The sequence below is a fragment of the Porites lutea genome, chromosome 4, assembly GCF_958299795.1.
Source record: "Porites lutea chromosome 4, jaPorLute2.1, whole genome shotgun sequence".
Classification (NCBI taxonomy): domain Eukaryota; kingdom Metazoa; phylum Cnidaria; class Anthozoa; order Scleractinia; family Poritidae; genus Porites; species Porites lutea.
The window spans coordinates 15,625,781-15,643,280 of NC_133204.1; the positions used below are offsets into that span (position 1 = coordinate 15,625,781).

The following is a 17,500-nucleotide window of genomic DNA, read 5'->3' on the forward strand; positions in this document are numbered from 1 at the left end:
TTTACAGAGAGGTGGGAGACACCAGGTAGGTGAGTTGACAAGCTTAGGTGGGGTAACCCGCCTGCTCATATAATCTTTTATTTTAATGTGATCACGTTTACGTGATAGGTGGGGTGACCATATGAGAGATTATATGGACAGGAGGGTTACCCCACCTACCTGGGGTCCTCCACCTCCATGTAAACAGTCCCTAAAGGGACAACAGCACGGCAATTCCCTTCACCAAGTCTGAAAAAACTGCAGTGGAACTGAGCCCCATGCAAACATGATTGGTCCATGAAACTTTAGTCGCATAATTAAGGTGACGCATCACATCCCGGTAATAAGCCTTTCCACACTATATGATACCAAAATTAATTTACGCAAGGAATAACTAGATGCCACAGTTAGACTCAAAATAGTGTGTAGTTTGTACTCCATGTACGACCCTATGAACGTTGATTTTGTACTCCAAGAAGGCGGGCAGGCCATTACCAGACCAAGGAAAGCGAAAATAGCTTAAAAGATCACCAATAGATGTGTAGGCGCTACTTTTAGTCATATCAACTTAAAAGTTTGGATAAAACCTTGAGTACTTCCTTGTCCTCTAAAAATTTGGCAATGATCTCCTTTTCATTATTTAGTTAAAGCCTCTGTTTGGGTCGAACCATTTTTGTGCGTTACCATGAGCGTATCGTCCTGGCTTTAAAGGGCCGGGTTTTTTACGGGAATTCCACAAGGCCCGGGACCGGTAAAAACACCGCAAACAGGACTCGTTTAATTCCCGTTACAACACATCATTCATTCCAGGAGTGAGAGCTGATACACAAAAGACTCCCACAATAAGAAGGTCGATTTTAAGTGATTTCGTGGAAAATGAAGAAAGTGACAGGTATCTTTTTTAACGATTTTCACGTGTCACAATGGAGAGATTTGAAATCACGTTTACGTCAAACATCAATTTGTACCACGTGACCAAGTTTCCCTTTACCTATAATTAACCAGTTGACTGTTCATTACATTCACAAAAAAGTTAGTATTTTTACGCCAGTTTCATCCATAAGAATTAGTTTGTACAGTTTTTTTATCTGTTCACTTCCTATTTTGAACAACTGTCACCTTGAAATTGACGTTTGCCGTAAACTTGATTATAAATCTCTCTAACGCCGCCACTGGAAAACGGTTAGTCTTTCCTTTCAAGTGTCCTTCCTTTACCGCGTCTTTATTAGTGGTCAAAGGCAAGGCAATTATGGGGTATTTCTGAAGAAAACCAAACACTTTTTATGTTTTCATTGCTGCGAACACATTTTTGGGTTACTCCAAATTTCGTAACGCTGCCTTTTTCACGTCTGATATGAAACTTACCTGGAGTTTGAGCAACAAATTCTGATAAGTCTGGAAAAAACTTGCCGGACTGGAAAGGACTCTTCGGTAAGTGACCCAGGATGGAGGTTACCTGAGTAAGAAGTCATACGAAGGTATAACTACAAAGCAAAGATTCTTTGAAAATACGCAGTTTCTCAAGACTGGCGAAAGATAAACTAGGGACTTAAAGCGTTCATTGGGGGAGTTGCAAAGGAGGTCTCTGGTAATGGGGTAGTTTGCATTGTGTGGTTGGGTTGACTGTTGTGATACAAACCCTCCTGCTTTTATTATAAAAATGTTGAGAAAAATACAATCGAGCCTCTATTCAGTAACCTCCAGTTATTCGGACACATTCTTCTTCGCGGCAAGAGGACCTTCATTAAGCGACCAATGGTTCCTTTTCAGCTTAAAGGTGATGTTCCACGAGACGATTCGCAACGACGATTTTTCGCGTAACACAGTGTTGCAATATTGTTGCGACATTGTTTCGAATGGTTACAACACTGTTCCAGCATTGCAACGCTGTGTTGCGCTAAAAATCGTCGTTGCGCATCGTCCCGTGTATCATCACCTTAAAGAAGAATTCCATCAGTTAAGGCCAACTTCAACCACGCTTCCACCAGAAACTATAAATTGGGCTATTCTGTCTTCCTAACTCAAACGAGGTAAAAGACAGTTACATTAGATCAATACAGTGACCAGAGAGCGGCGGGGTCCGATGAGTGGAGGCTGTTTTCTTATGTTACAGACACAGTAGATCAGTTACTCACCACTTGCAGTATTTCAGGTTTGGTTCGTCCTAAAAATAGGGGTTTGCCAATGTGCAACTAAAAAAGAGAACACAGTTATTAGATACGTACGGCGGTAACTTGGAGAAGAATCTGAATGGATTGTTAGGGCCAATACCTCCCAAGTTTGAGCATTAACTACGTCGCTATTAACAAAGATATAAGAAAACCATCATTACAATATTATCAGAAATAGATGAAAATTTGTTATGACCAGTGTCACGTTGACATCTAGGTGTAATTACATCATTACCTATGTTACTTGCAGCCGCTTTCTCTGCACTGAACTGATCATTCGACGTAGTTTAAATGCTCAAACTTGGAAGGTATCGCCCTGAAAAATATGTTTAGCCTCCTTAAACAGCGATTGGAGAGTTTAAAACTTGAAGCAGCAATACAGGAAAGGGTTGTAGTTAAAGTGCACGACTTAGACAAAATTCTCTTAAAACAAGGCTTCTAGTACTTCATCAAATATCCCAACATGTCACAGCGCATAATTTTCTGTCTTTGACTATAAAATTACAGACTGGGCCCCCGTTGTTAAAAAGAAGGATAATGCTACCCATTGCCCCATACATTCTATCAAGTGGATGGGGCAATGGGTTTTCCTAATACTTATCCCATGGACAGTAATATCCACTGATTGAACAACTGGGGCCTGAAGATGGCAACAACCGGTTTCGCTATTCGTCGATTTCGCTACGTCCTAGTTCGCAACAAATTCGCTACATATTACTTTCTGTAAACCACTGAAAATATTCCTTGAATCGCTCTAGAAAAAAGGTCTTTTCATATATTTCTCATTCTTCAAAGCTTGCTCCCCCAAGGGTGCAAGTATTGGACTCTGCCAATAGGCCGCGAGACGAATATGTAGGTAGCGAACTCGAAAGTAGGGAAACCGTTGTCTGAAGATACACCGCTTCTATGTACAGATAGGGTTACATTACTGTTCCATACCCGTCAACTAGAGTACCAGGTAGAACGATGATACATGTTCCCCCGCCCGTACCAGTAGGCAGAAACTGTGTATCCTGAATCTATTATTCTAGTTTGGATTTAATGAAAAACTTTTTCACCTCAGCTAAAATACATCCAACGGACCACATGTCAATTTCCTGCCCAAAAGGGACACCAAACATCACCTGTGGAGAATGCAACACGACCTTGATTAAAACAAACTAGAAATGCAAGGGATTCTTGTGGGCTAACGGGATCTTTATAGAAAAACTGTCTTAACATCTCTCTCCAGTCAGCTGCACCTTATCTCTGGAATGCATTACCTTCGGCTATTCGCAACATGAAGACATTGGACACTTTTCAGACTGCTGTTAAAACTCACTTTTTTTTAATTTAGCTTTTAAATAGATTTAATTGTTGGCTTTTATTGTAGGTTTTTTTATAGTTTTTAATCCTTTTTATTGTAGTTTTTTATAGTTTCTCACGCTTTAGTCACCTTTGAAATAAATTTAATATAACAATATTGTAAAGCGCAAACGAATATATTCATATAGAGGTTTGCGCCATATAAATGTAAATTATTATAATTATTAGTAATGTCGGTGACTCCTAAACAAAATTTCATTTACATCTGTGGCTTATTTGTTAAAAGAGCAACACTAAAAGTTCACTTTGGATGTTACTACCTACAACATCTCGTTGTCGTATTCACCTATTATGGTACTTTTTAACTATAAACAGCTTTTCATAGAGATATTAAGCAGTGAATAAACATGTTTCCCCCTTGAAAAAGCGATGCTTCTTTTTGAAAAATAATCATCGAAATAACGCTGCAGCGCCTTCAAATTTATCGGGATAAAGAAATTACTATGGGTAATCAGTTAATTATTAGGAGCCATTAAAAGCCATTGTTCACCTCTGGTGCTCTGTAAATTATTGTCTGTAGATCAAACTCATCATAATAAAGGGAAACCTGTAAGGGAAAGAAGACAAAATACTCGGTTGACTATGCTGCCAAGTCATTAATTTTTAACATAATGCAGTAATAATAGTCAATGTGGGTCCAAGGTGCCTACAATGACCACAGTGTCAAAGATGATTAAATTGCGCAAGATCAACATGCTGCCCACAATTATCATAATGTCCACGATGACAACAGTGACCGCAATAACTATGGTGCCCATTTGCCTAGTTCCTAGATCTCATTATTCCGCGTGGCCAAAGCGTTTCGGGTCATGTGGTCCAAGCGAAAATGTGAGGGCGTTTCCCGCCCTTTCGCCTCCGGATACGTCACCGAAGTGAATTGACCGAGAGGGACTGGGAAAACGCCGTACGGGGACTAGGCAAGGTGGCCATCACAAAAAGTGCCGAAGAGGACTAAGGTGCCGTCAATAAGAATTGGTCCCACAGTGACTGTAGTGCCCATGACAACCGTGTTGCCCAAACTGACTATAGTGCCTACAATGACAACAGTGTCCACAATGACCAGTGTCCATGGTGACCCAGGGCCAACAATGACTACCTGCCCATGATGACCATGGTACTCAAGATAAACTCAGAGCTGACCATAATCACAGTTTCAACAATTAGCACAGCCTCAATGATGACCACAGTGCCTACAATATGCACGATGAACAAGGTGCCCACAATGAAGACAATACTCACAGATGACTGCTGCTCACTATGAACATGGTGTGCACGATGACCACAATGCTCACAAAGAACATGGTGGCCACAGTGACCATGGTTTCCTTCGATTCATGACAGTGCCCATGAACATGAGAGTGCCCATAATGACCACAGTGCCTACAGTAACCAATGCCCACAATGACCATGGTATGGTCCCCATCATGCCCATGATCAAGGTGCCCACAAGAAGCAGTGCCATGTTTGACATGTTGCCCACAGTCAACTGTGCTTGAAAAATAAAAGCACTCAAGAGATTCCCAATAAGAAAACAATACAATACTTAAGGATTATCTACAAGTGAGGTTTGAGAACAAACTAACCTCCTTTAGGGATGAAAAGAACAGAAGTGATGGATCATGTAATATGCAGTGTAATCATGGTGTTGTGACTATGATCCAACATACCTCTCTATGAACATATCGTATTGCATTTCCAAAGTCAATCACTTTTATCTTGATTTCTTCACCTAAACATCAACACAAATGTTTTCTAGTGTTTCTATGTGCAGTCAGTTTAGTCCAGTGACATCACTTTGAGGATTAATATCAATGTCTTACAGCACTGATTATTACTACATTAGCCCCAATCTGATGTCTTTTGACCAAACTGTCAGTAGACAGAAAGTAAATAAAATTTAATGTGTAATACGAAACACCAACAACACCTTTTTGTGGATAAAATGACTGTTACTTGTACAATGTAGCTACAAATGTACAAAATAAAGTCAAAGTATTTGGAGACATTAAGAGAGTGTTTTATGCTCGGAATGAATCAATAGATCTCCTAATAGACATAGCACTAAAAATGAAGTGCCAAACTAAGGAATTTAACCAGTTTTACCAACAAGTAGTCATTCCACTTTGTCTGAAAGAAACTAGGGAGGGAAGTTCATGTACTTATGAACACAGCATATTTTGGCAAGAAAAGAAGTCTGTAAAATGTGCTGAAAGTCTATTATGCTGTTAGCAGAAGATGGAATCTCTAGGTGATGGGTTCCCAACAATTGAAAATCACGTAAATCAACTAAAAATATATCTTTACGCAAGCGTAGGTGTGCCATCTTCCATGTAGACTCAGCTGTTGAGGTAAGGACCTGCATGCATCTTGTAGATGTCAGTCATGCCTAAGCAGTTTCCTACACATGCTCAGGTGAAGTGCTTGGTGAAGACACCTAGCCTCAGAGGACACAGGGTCTCTTTTAGGGCATAACTGAGTGTATGCCTTTGACAACTATAACCCATGAAAGGGGTAATAAATGGGACAGTCACAGGTGCCCAGGATGTGCCTTCAAGCTATGGAGAGATGGAGTCACCTGGTTACCTGGCCCCATGCCATACCTGCCCTTGCTCTGACAGGGAAAAGTAAATACACCTCTATTTCAAGTAAGTCTTAGTGATTTACAAACCTTCTTCAATAAGAATGTTTTCTGGTTTTAGGTCAGCATGGATGACATTCTCTCTGTGTAATAAAATGATAAAATGATCACTGTCCTCATCCCTCAAATGCTCTGGTATGGTACAGAGGCCTGGCATTGGTTCTCTACCACAGGCAGATCAGATTGTGGAACGTTTTCATCAATACTGTTTGTGGACAATTCATGGAATTAAATGCCATAATTAAATTTTTAAATGACGCTAAAAGGGCTAAAATACCAAGCATTGAATCTATCTTGCTTCAACCTCAACTGCACAATGCAGGACATAGAAGAAGGACAGAGGAACGTGCCTACCAAAAGCAGTTTTCTTGGACAATCTCCAAGAGGGTAAATGCAACCAGGGTTACCCAAGGAAGTGCTTCAAGGACTAACATAGGAGTCAATTTGCTACAGCTGACATACCACATGAATCATTGAAACTAAAAGGAGGAGAGTCACACAGGAAAAATGAAGGTATCAGAAAGAAAGGGCAGTAAGTGTAGCACATATCTCTCCAGTGGCAGCCTTAACCTGCCCTCAGTGTTATCTTCCTTTCATCCTGGCATGCGAGGAATAAGCCACCGTTACCTCAAAGTAGCAGATTATTTTGCCTTTTGGAACGTGTTGGTGATTTGAACAGGGATTAGGATAGGATTGGATTAAAAAGACTCCCGATGGTTTTTGGCTCATTTGACCCCATGAGGGAACTCCATACTGTTTAAGGTGAATAAAATTTCCATTGTAAATGTTTTTGATTATAAATTCAGCAAAAGGGCCGTCTTCTCTTTACTAACAACCTAATAAACTGCAGAAGTTCTCATCTCTTCACCAGCCAACTTTTCAGTGTTTATTGTAACTCAGTTAACATTAATAGCTCAGAATCGGATAAGTTTACCTCTTGAGGAATCCAAGAACTTGTAAAAGCTGAAATTGACAAATTAAAATAGTGTCATAAAACAAAACAATCTGATTGCTATATATATATACATAGATTGATGTGTGCCAAAAAATGTACTTCATAGAGTTTTTGTTAACATAATGAAGGTTATATAAAATGCTCATTTTGATGTCTTTAAATTCATATAAAATAATTACATATCATTTTGGCATTGAAATAACATTAACTAAAACTGTAAAAGCCAGGGGATACTTTTTATCAACCATAAACAAGTCTGCCGTATCTACTATTATCATTTTTTTTCAGGAGGTATACTGAACACTCATCAACCATGAAGTAACCCCTCATTTTACTTCTTGCACTTCACTTCACAGTAATAATTCATAGTCACAGGTTTTGCAGCTCATCTTCACTCTCTGTTCCAAGAAATACATGTACAATGGTGCATGACTCACTTGTAAAGCTATTTTCCTGATAACTTTAAGTTTTGTTTCCTGTCATAGAAAAGAATTAACAAAGGACCATTAATAAAGTCAAGTCACGATTTCATACCTCTTACCACAGAAGATGTCTGCTATTAAATTAATGTGTATGTACATTGTATACAAAAGGAATGATGGCCTATCGAATGGCATGTCCTGTTCTTCCAAAAAAATTACAGTCAAATCCGGTTAAGTGTACCTCCATAGATTCGATACAAAAAAAACTGTTGCCACTACTAACATCAAAATAATTTAGATATCTACTTTATTGCATGCTTAATGAGCAGCCAATTTTGAACTTCAGAACAACTTCTCAGTAATTTTGTTAGATTATTTTTTTAGACTTTCAAAAGGATGAGAATTAATTCCTTTATGAAGAAATTTATAGATCAACATAATGAAAAATGACCTGGCAGGAATTTTTTCCCACCTTATGTGTGAATTCACTGCTCATCTATGCATTGAGGAATGCAAAAATTATAGTGGTCAACAACTGCTTAATAAATGGAGTCAATTTTCAAATAATCCTAGCATCAAATAATGGAATTTGTAAGGAAAAGTTTGGCCTAGTTTGACTGGGTAATAAAAGCAAAATAAGAAAGAGCCTTACATACAATATCTACAATGTATAATTGGTACTTTTATAAATGCTAAAGGTAAAACCTTTTAAAAGTTCTCCAGTTCTCACCTCACTTTCAAACTGACACCTCTAAAAATAAATAACAATATTGAATGAGATCATAATATACATGACTGCTTTCCTATCCATGATCAGGAAATGTGAATTAATTTTTGACAACCAGCTCAAAATTGAAGAAAACAACATGGACAGGCACTGAATATTGTCGATAAACACCGGGTTATCCAAAAAATAAATAAAAAATAAAAGTACAGGGGTGTCACTAAGATTTCAAGTTTCTGGGTTCATATGAAGAGTAGCCTGGGAATCAACACCTTCTGATCATTTTCACGTTGTTAAACATTTGAAGATAAATATTATATACATTGTATAACTACTAATTATGTAGTCTAAATAAAAAAATCTCACCTGAAAATATTGATGCAGTGGCCTTGGTCGTAAAAGTTCAAAGACCAAGCAGTAATGACCATCAAAGTTGAATGTGTTCTGAAAATACCAGGAATAATAATAATTAATAAGAATGACTTATTAAGACAGACTTATTTATGGAACAAAACAATACTAATAATTTTACTGAAAGTAGATGGCTAACCCAGAAAGTTTGTACTGTTCCTCTCTCTGGAGAGAGTCTGGTGGTTATAAATGAAGTCAGTTAGGCTTTTTTTTCAGGCTACCCTTCAATTTAGGTTATGTACTTACAAACAACTGGACTGTTCTGGAAACTTTGAGGCCATCTGCCTTGTTCAGTTGCTTAAGAAATTCTGCCTCCTAAAATGTAACATTAATAGAAAAAAAACAATAGTAACAGAAATCTGTCCAAAATGTCTCTACACACTGTCACTGTTGTCACTTTGCTGGTACATGTAACTCATGAGTTGGTTTGACAAATCAGCCATGCAGTTAGTTTCAATCGGAACAACAATAATACCATGTAAAGAAAACATAATTATGTAAAGTGGATGTTGGAAAAGAGAAGATCTTAATATTACAAGCATAAATCTGTTGTGGTTCAAATCTTTTCTTGGTTTAAAATTTTTCAAACCAGTTTAATTTTTTACTTTCCTTTGTCTAAAATCAATTACCATAATCAGAGACAAAGCAAAACAAAAAATAAACTGGTTTGAAAAATGTTAAACCAAGGAAAAATTTAAACCCCAACAAATCCAAAATACATCTTTCAGTTCTTTATTACATTTAAGCTAATTTGACAATAGCGCATGGTTAGGTGCTGCAACAATTTCGTAAAACAGATAACAGTGTGTGGAGTAACTGATATATCTGAAAATTTTGTCAGTATTGAATTAGAATCTGAAAAGAACTGTATCTACTGATTTGAAAGTTTAGAAAAAGAAAAACAAAATTTTTATGCTGTGTTCACCTACGTAATTCATAAAGTGGGAGCATGAAATTAGGAAGTTTTATCAATTAAGTGCAATGATGGCTACAAAATGTACAAAAACGCGTGATGCACATGCAAAAGAGTTTTTTTGCGAAAATATACCTACATGCATTGCTTTTTTGCTGTTGTCATTGCCGTTGCCGTTGCCGTTGCCGTCGTCATTGCTTTAGCTCCTTATGGTTGTGATTTAGAAGTTTTGCTACCATGGTAATGTGACGTCACACTTCTTCGTCACACTGTTGTTTTTCCTTTGTTTTTAGTTATGTTTATTTGAAACAAAGGAAAAACAAAAATGTACTGTGCAACATATACAATGTTCATGCTAACGCTTACATACAGCACCTGAGCACCAAGCCTTGCATAATCTATATTCATCACTTTAACAGCAACTGGTTTCTTATCAGGGTGAAAGGTATCCTGTTGTAATGAACAACAAACATTTTAATGATGAGAACCATCATAATCTCTAATCACAATGAAAAAGACTGAACATTCTGGGGGCAAAATGCAACAGCTAAATTAACAAGTAATCTATTATTACATCTCAGTTGTTTTAGTTACCAGACATACTGTAACTGTAGCAGGTTTTGCAGTTGCCTTCTCACCTCAGCGGAAACAATAACTGCAGACTGTCCTTGTCCGATCACTTGAACAAATTTGTACCTGCCAGCAAGCAAGGGAACTGAAAAAGATTGCAGACAGTCAGAAAAATGTCAAACCTAATTAAATCTGAGTAAAGGAAGATAAATGTATCTTTATGGGTGTGTTTAAAGCTCACAGACATAAAACAATTAACGAAAATAATTACTACAATTTTACTGGAAGCACTTCAAAACTCTGATAGATTTTGCTAGGCTGGTTATTGTAACAGACCAGGAGCCACGCAGTCTACACCTCTAGTAAGAAAGCTTAGCGACACCTTGACTGATACAGTTAATATAGCACCTGGATAATGTGGCTGAAATTTTCCACCTTTATCCGTCTGAGATCCTGGAATTAGAAAGAGACAGACAACTTGTAACCAATTTGGTAACCTTGAATTAGTATTTACACACCTGTAGACAAAGCTCTCATAAGCGACCACCTAGATTAGGAATTCATTAAAGCAATTGCAATGAAATCTTGTCATTTACTGCCTTACTACGAGCTGATGCTTTATTGTTAGTAATTTTGAAACTTAACAATACCTGCCCAGGAAGAACAAGTTCTGCACTGGGGGCAGGTACAAAACCTGAATTGGATCAACTTAATTAGTTAAAGGAAATACTGTGGGTATTATTGTCTTGTAAGGAGGGGGACATGTAGCCTGAAATTCAGCCGATTGCTTCGAGTCGTTTTCTCCTCTCAACAACGACATTACTGAGGGAGTAATAACGACTTGAAGTAATCGGATGAAATTCAGGCTAGGGGACATGGGGGTTTATGATATTGCAGTATATTGAGCATTTTTTCGAGCAGTATTTCGGTAATTTGGATTTTAATGTGTGGTATTGCAGTATCATCTAGCCCTGCAGTAACCGTACATGTATGTGGTTTTTCATCCTTTTGCTAATGGTATTCGGTAAAAGGAGTTCCTTCACAGTATTGTGATACCGTTCATTCGCGCTATCCTCTCTAATCCGATAACCAGGCTTCTACTGATCAATTTGAGGTCCTTTTACACTTTCTTGCAATGGCTGAGGTTGATTGCTGGTGTATAAGTTACAAGTCAGATTTGATTTCAAGTTAAATTTTTTTAACCAGTCCTAATTATTCATAAATTAGAGCTAGGAAACAAAGGAAAATGAGAATCAACCTTAGTTAAATCAAAATAAAACTGAAATCAAATTTGACCTGTAACATATACACGCTTGAGATAAACAAACTCGCAAGATGGACACATTTTTAAGCAAGCGTGACTGATCATAAATGCAGTATCGGTATTTTGTCAATTTCAACATGATACCGGTAATTCGGTATTTCCCCAATTCCACATTAAATTGCGGTATGGGGTATCCTCCAATGTCCTCCTCAGTAAGTATGTAAATATGATGTTCCTGTCTGAGTTTTGTAAATGCCTGGGTTCTGGAGGTTCTTACCATGTCCTTGATGATGGGTTTTCTTTTGATTCTTAAGATTTTTGTACAATATCTTTATCCCCGCTGAAAGCTGAGCAGCAACAAATTTTTTAGGAGGGAAAACTCTTGTTCTGTAGAAGTCACTGTTCCTGCAGGAAGAGAAGGTACGGTGTAAACTACAGCTGGTAATAATTATTTAATTAATCCCAAAAATAAAAAGATGAATCTACAATCCTGGCCAAATGGTTCTGGGACAACACCAATTTTTCACTTGTTTTTTTTTTTAATGGAATTTGCAGCTAACCCGTAATACACACTCATAAACAAGGCCTTGAAAAGACTTTCCCCCTATGAACAAAGTTGAGGTCCTCAACGTGTGCAAGATATGTAAAAGGCGTTTGACTTGTAACACCCAACACTGTCAACGGGGGAGAGGGGGGTGAATTTGAATTGCATCCTCTGCACCTGAAATACAAAGTGTCCCAAACATTTTGACCAGAATTGTGCATGTAGATTCCATCAAACAACAACCACCCAAGTGAGAGAACACAAAATTAAAACAGTCACACGGCACAGAATAACCTCCCTGGTGAACAAACAATGCAGTGGGAGAAGAAAGACAAAGAAGCTTACATTATTCAAAGCGCTAATTTCGGCACTGTGGGTGTTTGCTTCACCATTGTTGTTGTGAAACGCCTCTTTCAGAGCAGCTTTAGAAACTAGGGAAGGTATAATGGCACATAAGCTATGGCTGAAAAGGTGATCAATACACAAGAACTGCATATTCGTGAAAGGATCCAGTTTTAAAATATGGCCTGAGAAGATTTCGTGATGCCACCACTTGTTTCAGACTTGCCAAGTCTCACGATTTCATGACCTATCTCATGCTCTCACAAGTTGCTTCTAAGGGAAACCAGTGGTGGCGCGCCAAATGTGGGCTGTTTTCTTAGGCTATTGTAAAGTACACTGGAAATGACAATACTCCACTCCTGGTTCCTCTTTATAAGGATGGAATAAAAATTAATGTTTCATGAAGTTGTTAACAGGCTGTAGACAAAATCTGGATCGGACCAGATTGGATCAACCCGTTCTTATCCCTAATGTCTTGTCATTTTAATAGTGAGCTACATGGGTTGATCCAAATCATCCAGTCCCATCCTGATTTTGTTGAAGCCTTTGTTAACACGTTTCACAGCTGAAGGTAATTCATGAATTGTAGCTAATTTTTAACCATATTTATCCATTCAATTAAACTAATCATCTTTCTCTTCTTTTGATTTCGTCATGGATAGTAGAAAAAATTACACTGTATCCATGACATTTGGTGAAAGTGACTCTATTATTAACTTAATCATAGTGCTCCGTACAGCTGTCCATAGAGTCAAATAAAATTGTCTCATATAACTTACCGCTGCGAAGGCGGTGCAAATACTCCATCAAATTTCAGCATCCTCGCTGGAAATAGTCTTTCAATGGTGTTTTGTCTTGTGGTGTGTAAATCAACAAAATACGCAAAGGTTTTTGAGAAGAAGCGGCGGACACCAAATTCGCCGCCATTTTGTTCACTTTCCCCAGTTCTTTGCTCGCGCTGCATAATTATGCAAACACTTTTAATTCTACCCTACCCCTGGTAAGGTGGAGAATTGTCAAAAGAAAAATGGCTTCTGCATTGCTACATGGTGACCGTAGCGATGTAGTTTCCAGAGTTAAGAAAACTCCTTCTCCCGTCGTCCAAAGTAGTAAAACACCAACTCCAAGTGGCAGTGCGACCAACAAACGTCTCAATAGCTCTGCTGGTGCCTCAAAACAACTTGTGTCCGCAGCGAAGGTTCCCGCATCCCGATGTAAATCAGCAGCTAAGCAACGTCCGTCAGACATCTTGAATCCAAAAACAGTTGATCCAGTAAGTAAACCGTCACCTTTTTTGGCTAACACCAGAACGATTTTTATCATCTCATTCGTATTGTGTAAAATTTGTTTTGGTGGTTTATACGGGCAAATTTGCGATCAAAAGATGTGATTACTCATTGCATGTAGACTTGAATTGAATCTGACAGCTCAAAAAGTAAACAAAACATTAGACCTGTAAGGCTTACCCGATTTGTGTTCTAATTTCAGTTTAATGACAAGACACCAAAGTCTTCATTTGCCGCAAGTTACACAAATGGCGGAGTACCATGTCGGTAAGTTTAAATGCAGTATTTTTGAAGGCCTCTTAAATTTTCATGGCTGTCATTTCTGTATTTAAAGAGAGCTAATTTAATTAATTACTGGTCGTATTTATCATTTCGAAGGAACTTGTAGGAAGGAAGACCCAATACTAGTTTACTGGAGTAAAACTATTGTAATTGCGCTCAACACTTGAAGTTGAGCTATCACACAATATTATATTGTTTGGTTTATAAACAATCACAGAGCCTAAGTGATTTTGCAGATTGGTGCTGCCTCAGTGTAATTCATTTTTTTGGCACATAAGCTTACTACTATCTGGTGTTTTTATCTTTCTTATTTTCCTTACTTTTCAGCGTGCAAAGGAGGTAATTTTGCTATCGGGCTAGTGAATATTTCTGTTGTTAACTTACCTGATGGGCAAGTGATGTTTTTTGAGCAATTCGAATAATAGAAGAACTATGAAATCAATTCTGCTGGTCAAAAAGTGTCTGGGGCTAGTTGAAATGATGTCTGGGCTAGTAAATGCTAGCTTCGGCTTGTAGGAAGCTGTAAAAATGGTTTTCTCTGCACCCTTCTTTTTTTTCCTTTAATTCTATTGCCTTGGCTTGGTTAAACTTCTGTTTTGCATAAAGTGTCTTTCTGTCGCCACCATGATCAGATCTGGGGGGAAAGCCCCAGGGTTGTCAGAAAGTTTTGAAGTAGACAGCTGAGCTGTCAAAGTAAGCGGCCAGTCCAGCAATATTTTATTTAAAAAAACGCCATCTTTTTAAGAAATACCAAGCAGAGTAGCCGGTTGATACTAACCAAATAGGTGGCGATTTTTGCCAGCAGCCAGCTACTTTTGACAACCCTGCCCAAAGGCCTACATGTAGTTGGCATAGCACAGCCTGTTTTGTGACCAGGTTTACTGGACGAATTTGAACTGCATTTTTCATTATTTGCCTCGAGTTTATTTCTACTATATTTAATATTAATGTCTTTGGGCTTAATAAAGGGGTCACTGTTGATGTGTAGTCTGGGATCATATATCTTTAGTTTGACTGTAATTGATGAATTGTTTCAGGGATTTTATAACAGTTCTTCATCTTTGTTTAGCTTAGTTCACGGCTCTGTTAAACACAAACTTCATTGGAACACACCTCCTGATAACTTGCCATTTGATCCTGTGTTAGTTATATTAGCAGAGGTGAGTATGTAAAGCGAGAAAGGGCTGACACAGCCAAAAAAACCAAAGGATTCATTATAATTTTCCATTTACGTAAGTTTTTCCCCTAACAGTACTGTACCAATAATATTAGGGGTGGCGAATGGTAAAATCCGAGACTCGCCGAGACACCGAGACCCTAGTTAGAAATCCGAGCCCGAGACTCTTTGGTAAAAAGTTTCGAGACTCAAAAAAGTTAAAGACAAACCATGCAAAAACGAGACTTCGAGACTTATCAAAAACGCTTCCGAGATTTCGAGATCCTGTTAAAATTTTCCGAGACCCACGTTTTTCGAGGTACCATTCGCCACCCCTAAGATTGATAATTTCACTAGGTTTGATTTGCGGTGTTACATGTAGGATAAGGGTTGGAGTGTCAGTTAAAAAAATTTTGTCATACCTTCATTTCTAACCTCTCTGATAAGTTTTGGTTGGTAAATTTCATACAGTGTAGCTGACTATGTTAGTAAATCAAACGTTAGCATAAATTATGTCAGTTATGTAGCCTGGAAGAAAACACATGATTATCTCTGAGAAACAGATCAAGAGTCTGATATTATTTTTCACTATTCTCAGGGTCTTCGGGAAACAAAACACCCTTACACATTTGTTGCCCGTGAAGGGTTTAGAGAGATGCTTGAAGTAGATGATGCCGGGTCACGGACATTACCGATATTATCTAAGCTTATTGTTCCACTCAGAGCTGCTCTGGTAAGTTTAACTTAATAAACTAAGTAGCACCCATAATTAACTACCATTTTATTTTTTAGGAATTCATACAGAGTTGAAACCCTCTTTTCAGATACATGTAGTCAAAATGTACAGGTCCTACTGTTTGTTAGCCTGTTTTTCAATCTTGAGACTTTAGTAAAGTGTGTCTGTTTGATATTGAAACCAGGTTTGGCCAGTGTTTTATTTAACCACACATCGATTGAAAGTAATATTCACTCGTTATTGTAGTAAACAATGTCAAAAATATGTAAATAAATAATTAAATAATGAGTTAGAGGAAGCACATCCACGTAGTGGCTCTTTGTCTACCTGATTCCTGCTCGAAATGGAATTTGGAAACAACTGTTTTGAGGAGATGGGTAGAATGGAGTACCCAAAGAAAAACCTCTCAGAGCAAAGGAGAGAACCAGCAACAAACTCAGCCATGCATTTGCATCAATGCCAGGATTTGAACGTGGGCCAAATTGGTGCATTGGAGGCAAGTGCCCTTACCACTGCGCCAAAAACAGATAAATGTTATATTATAACAGAATAATGTACACTGGTATTTATGACTGGCTTAATGAGCAAGATGCAGTGAATCTTTAACTGCCATCTGTGAATGTTTGCATTGGAGGCTATTGTGTTTATTATCAAGTTTTTTTTTTAGGCTTCAACAGACACTCAAGTTTTCTACAGCTCTTTAGAAGCACTGGTTCAACTCAGTGCAGTTACAGGCTCTTCCCTCATCTCTCATCTGAAGGCTCTCTTACCACAGGTAACTTCTACTCACTGACTACCACTCTCCTTGTCAATCAGTTGTAAAAAAATGGAAAAAAGGGCAATGCACTTTAATTTTGTATTGATTAAAAAAATACACCAAAAGTAAGCTTCTTCAGTAGTAATTATGAATCTTTTCTTTAGTCACAATGTACCATAATGGATTTGTTCTATCAGAAGTTGATTAGTTTGAATGGAAACTATTAATGCCACCTCTGTGGGCCTGACTTTGTACCTCATAATGGTCGGAGATGACAGTCCACTATAAACTGTTGACTACCTTATCTCATAGCTGTATTCCCTGACTATGCAATAATAATTGTTATCTGCATTTATGTTACATTTGCAGGTGTCAAAACGTTTTATGGACAAAACTCAGAAAGAAAGAATATTACTTGCCTTACAAAGACTTGAACAAAATCTTGGAAAGGTAGATAATAACAGTTTTACAAGTCGGTATTTCAGAGTATACACTTGAAATAATTTTAAATCTTTTTAACATAAATACTTTTACTAAGATGTGGGTTAAGCTTGGAAGCTATTTTAAAATTTGTTTAGATGTGTCATTATTATCTTCTAGAGAAATAAAAAGCTCAGAGGATCAACAGTAGTCCACCCTTGCCCCTTTCCTCCCCCCCTGAAAAAATTAGGATCATAGAAATATTAATTTATTTATGTAAAAATTAAATTGTTTTAGAAGACAGATGTTAATTTTTTGTTTTTGAAAACAAAGCAAACATTCCAGGATCTAGAGGGTTGCAGTCCCCCACAATCTACTCAAGCATTGAGACATTAAATAAATAATATTACAAACTAAAAAGTACAAGCATAGCAAATTAGTTGTTACGCTCTGCCATTTTTGTCACGCCTGCAGCTAGATGCAATGACCACCCACCCTGAACAATACAGTGGCAGATCCAGGGGAGGGGTCCGGGCCCCCCTTACTTTTAGATCAAACTGAGGCC

The 17,500-nt window shown here is 37.9% G+C and overlaps 2 protein-coding genes across 2 annotated transcripts in view; one reads left to right on the forward strand and one right to left on the reverse strand.

The window, feature by feature from the left end:
- LOC140934279 (uncharacterized) overlaps positions 1-13,262 on the reverse strand; it is a 15,867-nt gene extending 2,605 nt beyond the window's left edge. Inside the window, exons 1-16 of the mRNA XM_073383934.1 lie at positions 13,078-13,262; positions 11,690-11,817; positions 10,557-10,601; positions 10,217-10,293; positions 9,954-10,028; positions 8,912-8,980; positions 8,621-8,698; positions 8,261-8,281; positions 7,546-7,584; positions 7,088-7,116; positions 6,184-6,236; positions 5,183-5,244; positions 4,006-4,062; positions 3,209-3,274; positions 2,115-2,171; positions 1,345-1,435 (exon numbers count right to left, since the gene is read on the reverse strand). Of these exons, the coding sequence (XP_073240035.1) occupies positions 1,345-1,435; positions 2,115-2,171; positions 3,209-3,274; positions 4,006-4,062; positions 5,183-5,244; positions 6,184-6,236; positions 7,088-7,116; positions 7,546-7,584; positions 8,261-8,281; positions 8,621-8,698; positions 8,912-8,980; positions 9,954-10,028; positions 10,217-10,293; positions 10,557-10,601; positions 11,690-11,817; positions 13,078-13,262 (1,132 nt within the window). The remainder of the gene's footprint in view (positions 1-1,344; positions 1,436-2,114; positions 2,172-3,208; positions 3,275-4,005; positions 4,063-5,182; positions 5,245-6,183; positions 6,237-7,087; positions 7,117-7,545; positions 7,585-8,260; positions 8,282-8,620; positions 8,699-8,911; positions 8,981-9,953; positions 10,029-10,216; positions 10,294-10,556; positions 10,602-11,689; positions 11,818-13,077) is intronic.
- A 56-nt stretch (positions 13,263-13,318) lies between these two features.
- Positions 13,319-17,500, forward strand: part of LOC140932657 (PACRG-like protein) — a 5,649-nt gene continuing 1,467 nt past the window's right edge. Inside the window, exons 1-6 of the mRNA XM_073382176.1 lie at positions 13,319-13,571; positions 13,787-13,851; positions 14,936-15,026; positions 15,621-15,755; positions 16,426-16,533; positions 16,885-16,965. Of these exons, the coding sequence (XP_073238277.1) occupies positions 13,326-13,571; positions 13,787-13,851; positions 14,936-15,026; positions 15,621-15,755; positions 16,426-16,533; positions 16,885-16,965 (726 nt within the window). The 5' untranslated portion in view covers positions 13,319-13,325. The remainder of the gene's footprint in view (positions 13,572-13,786; positions 13,852-14,935; positions 15,027-15,620; positions 15,756-16,425; positions 16,534-16,884; positions 16,966-17,500) is intronic.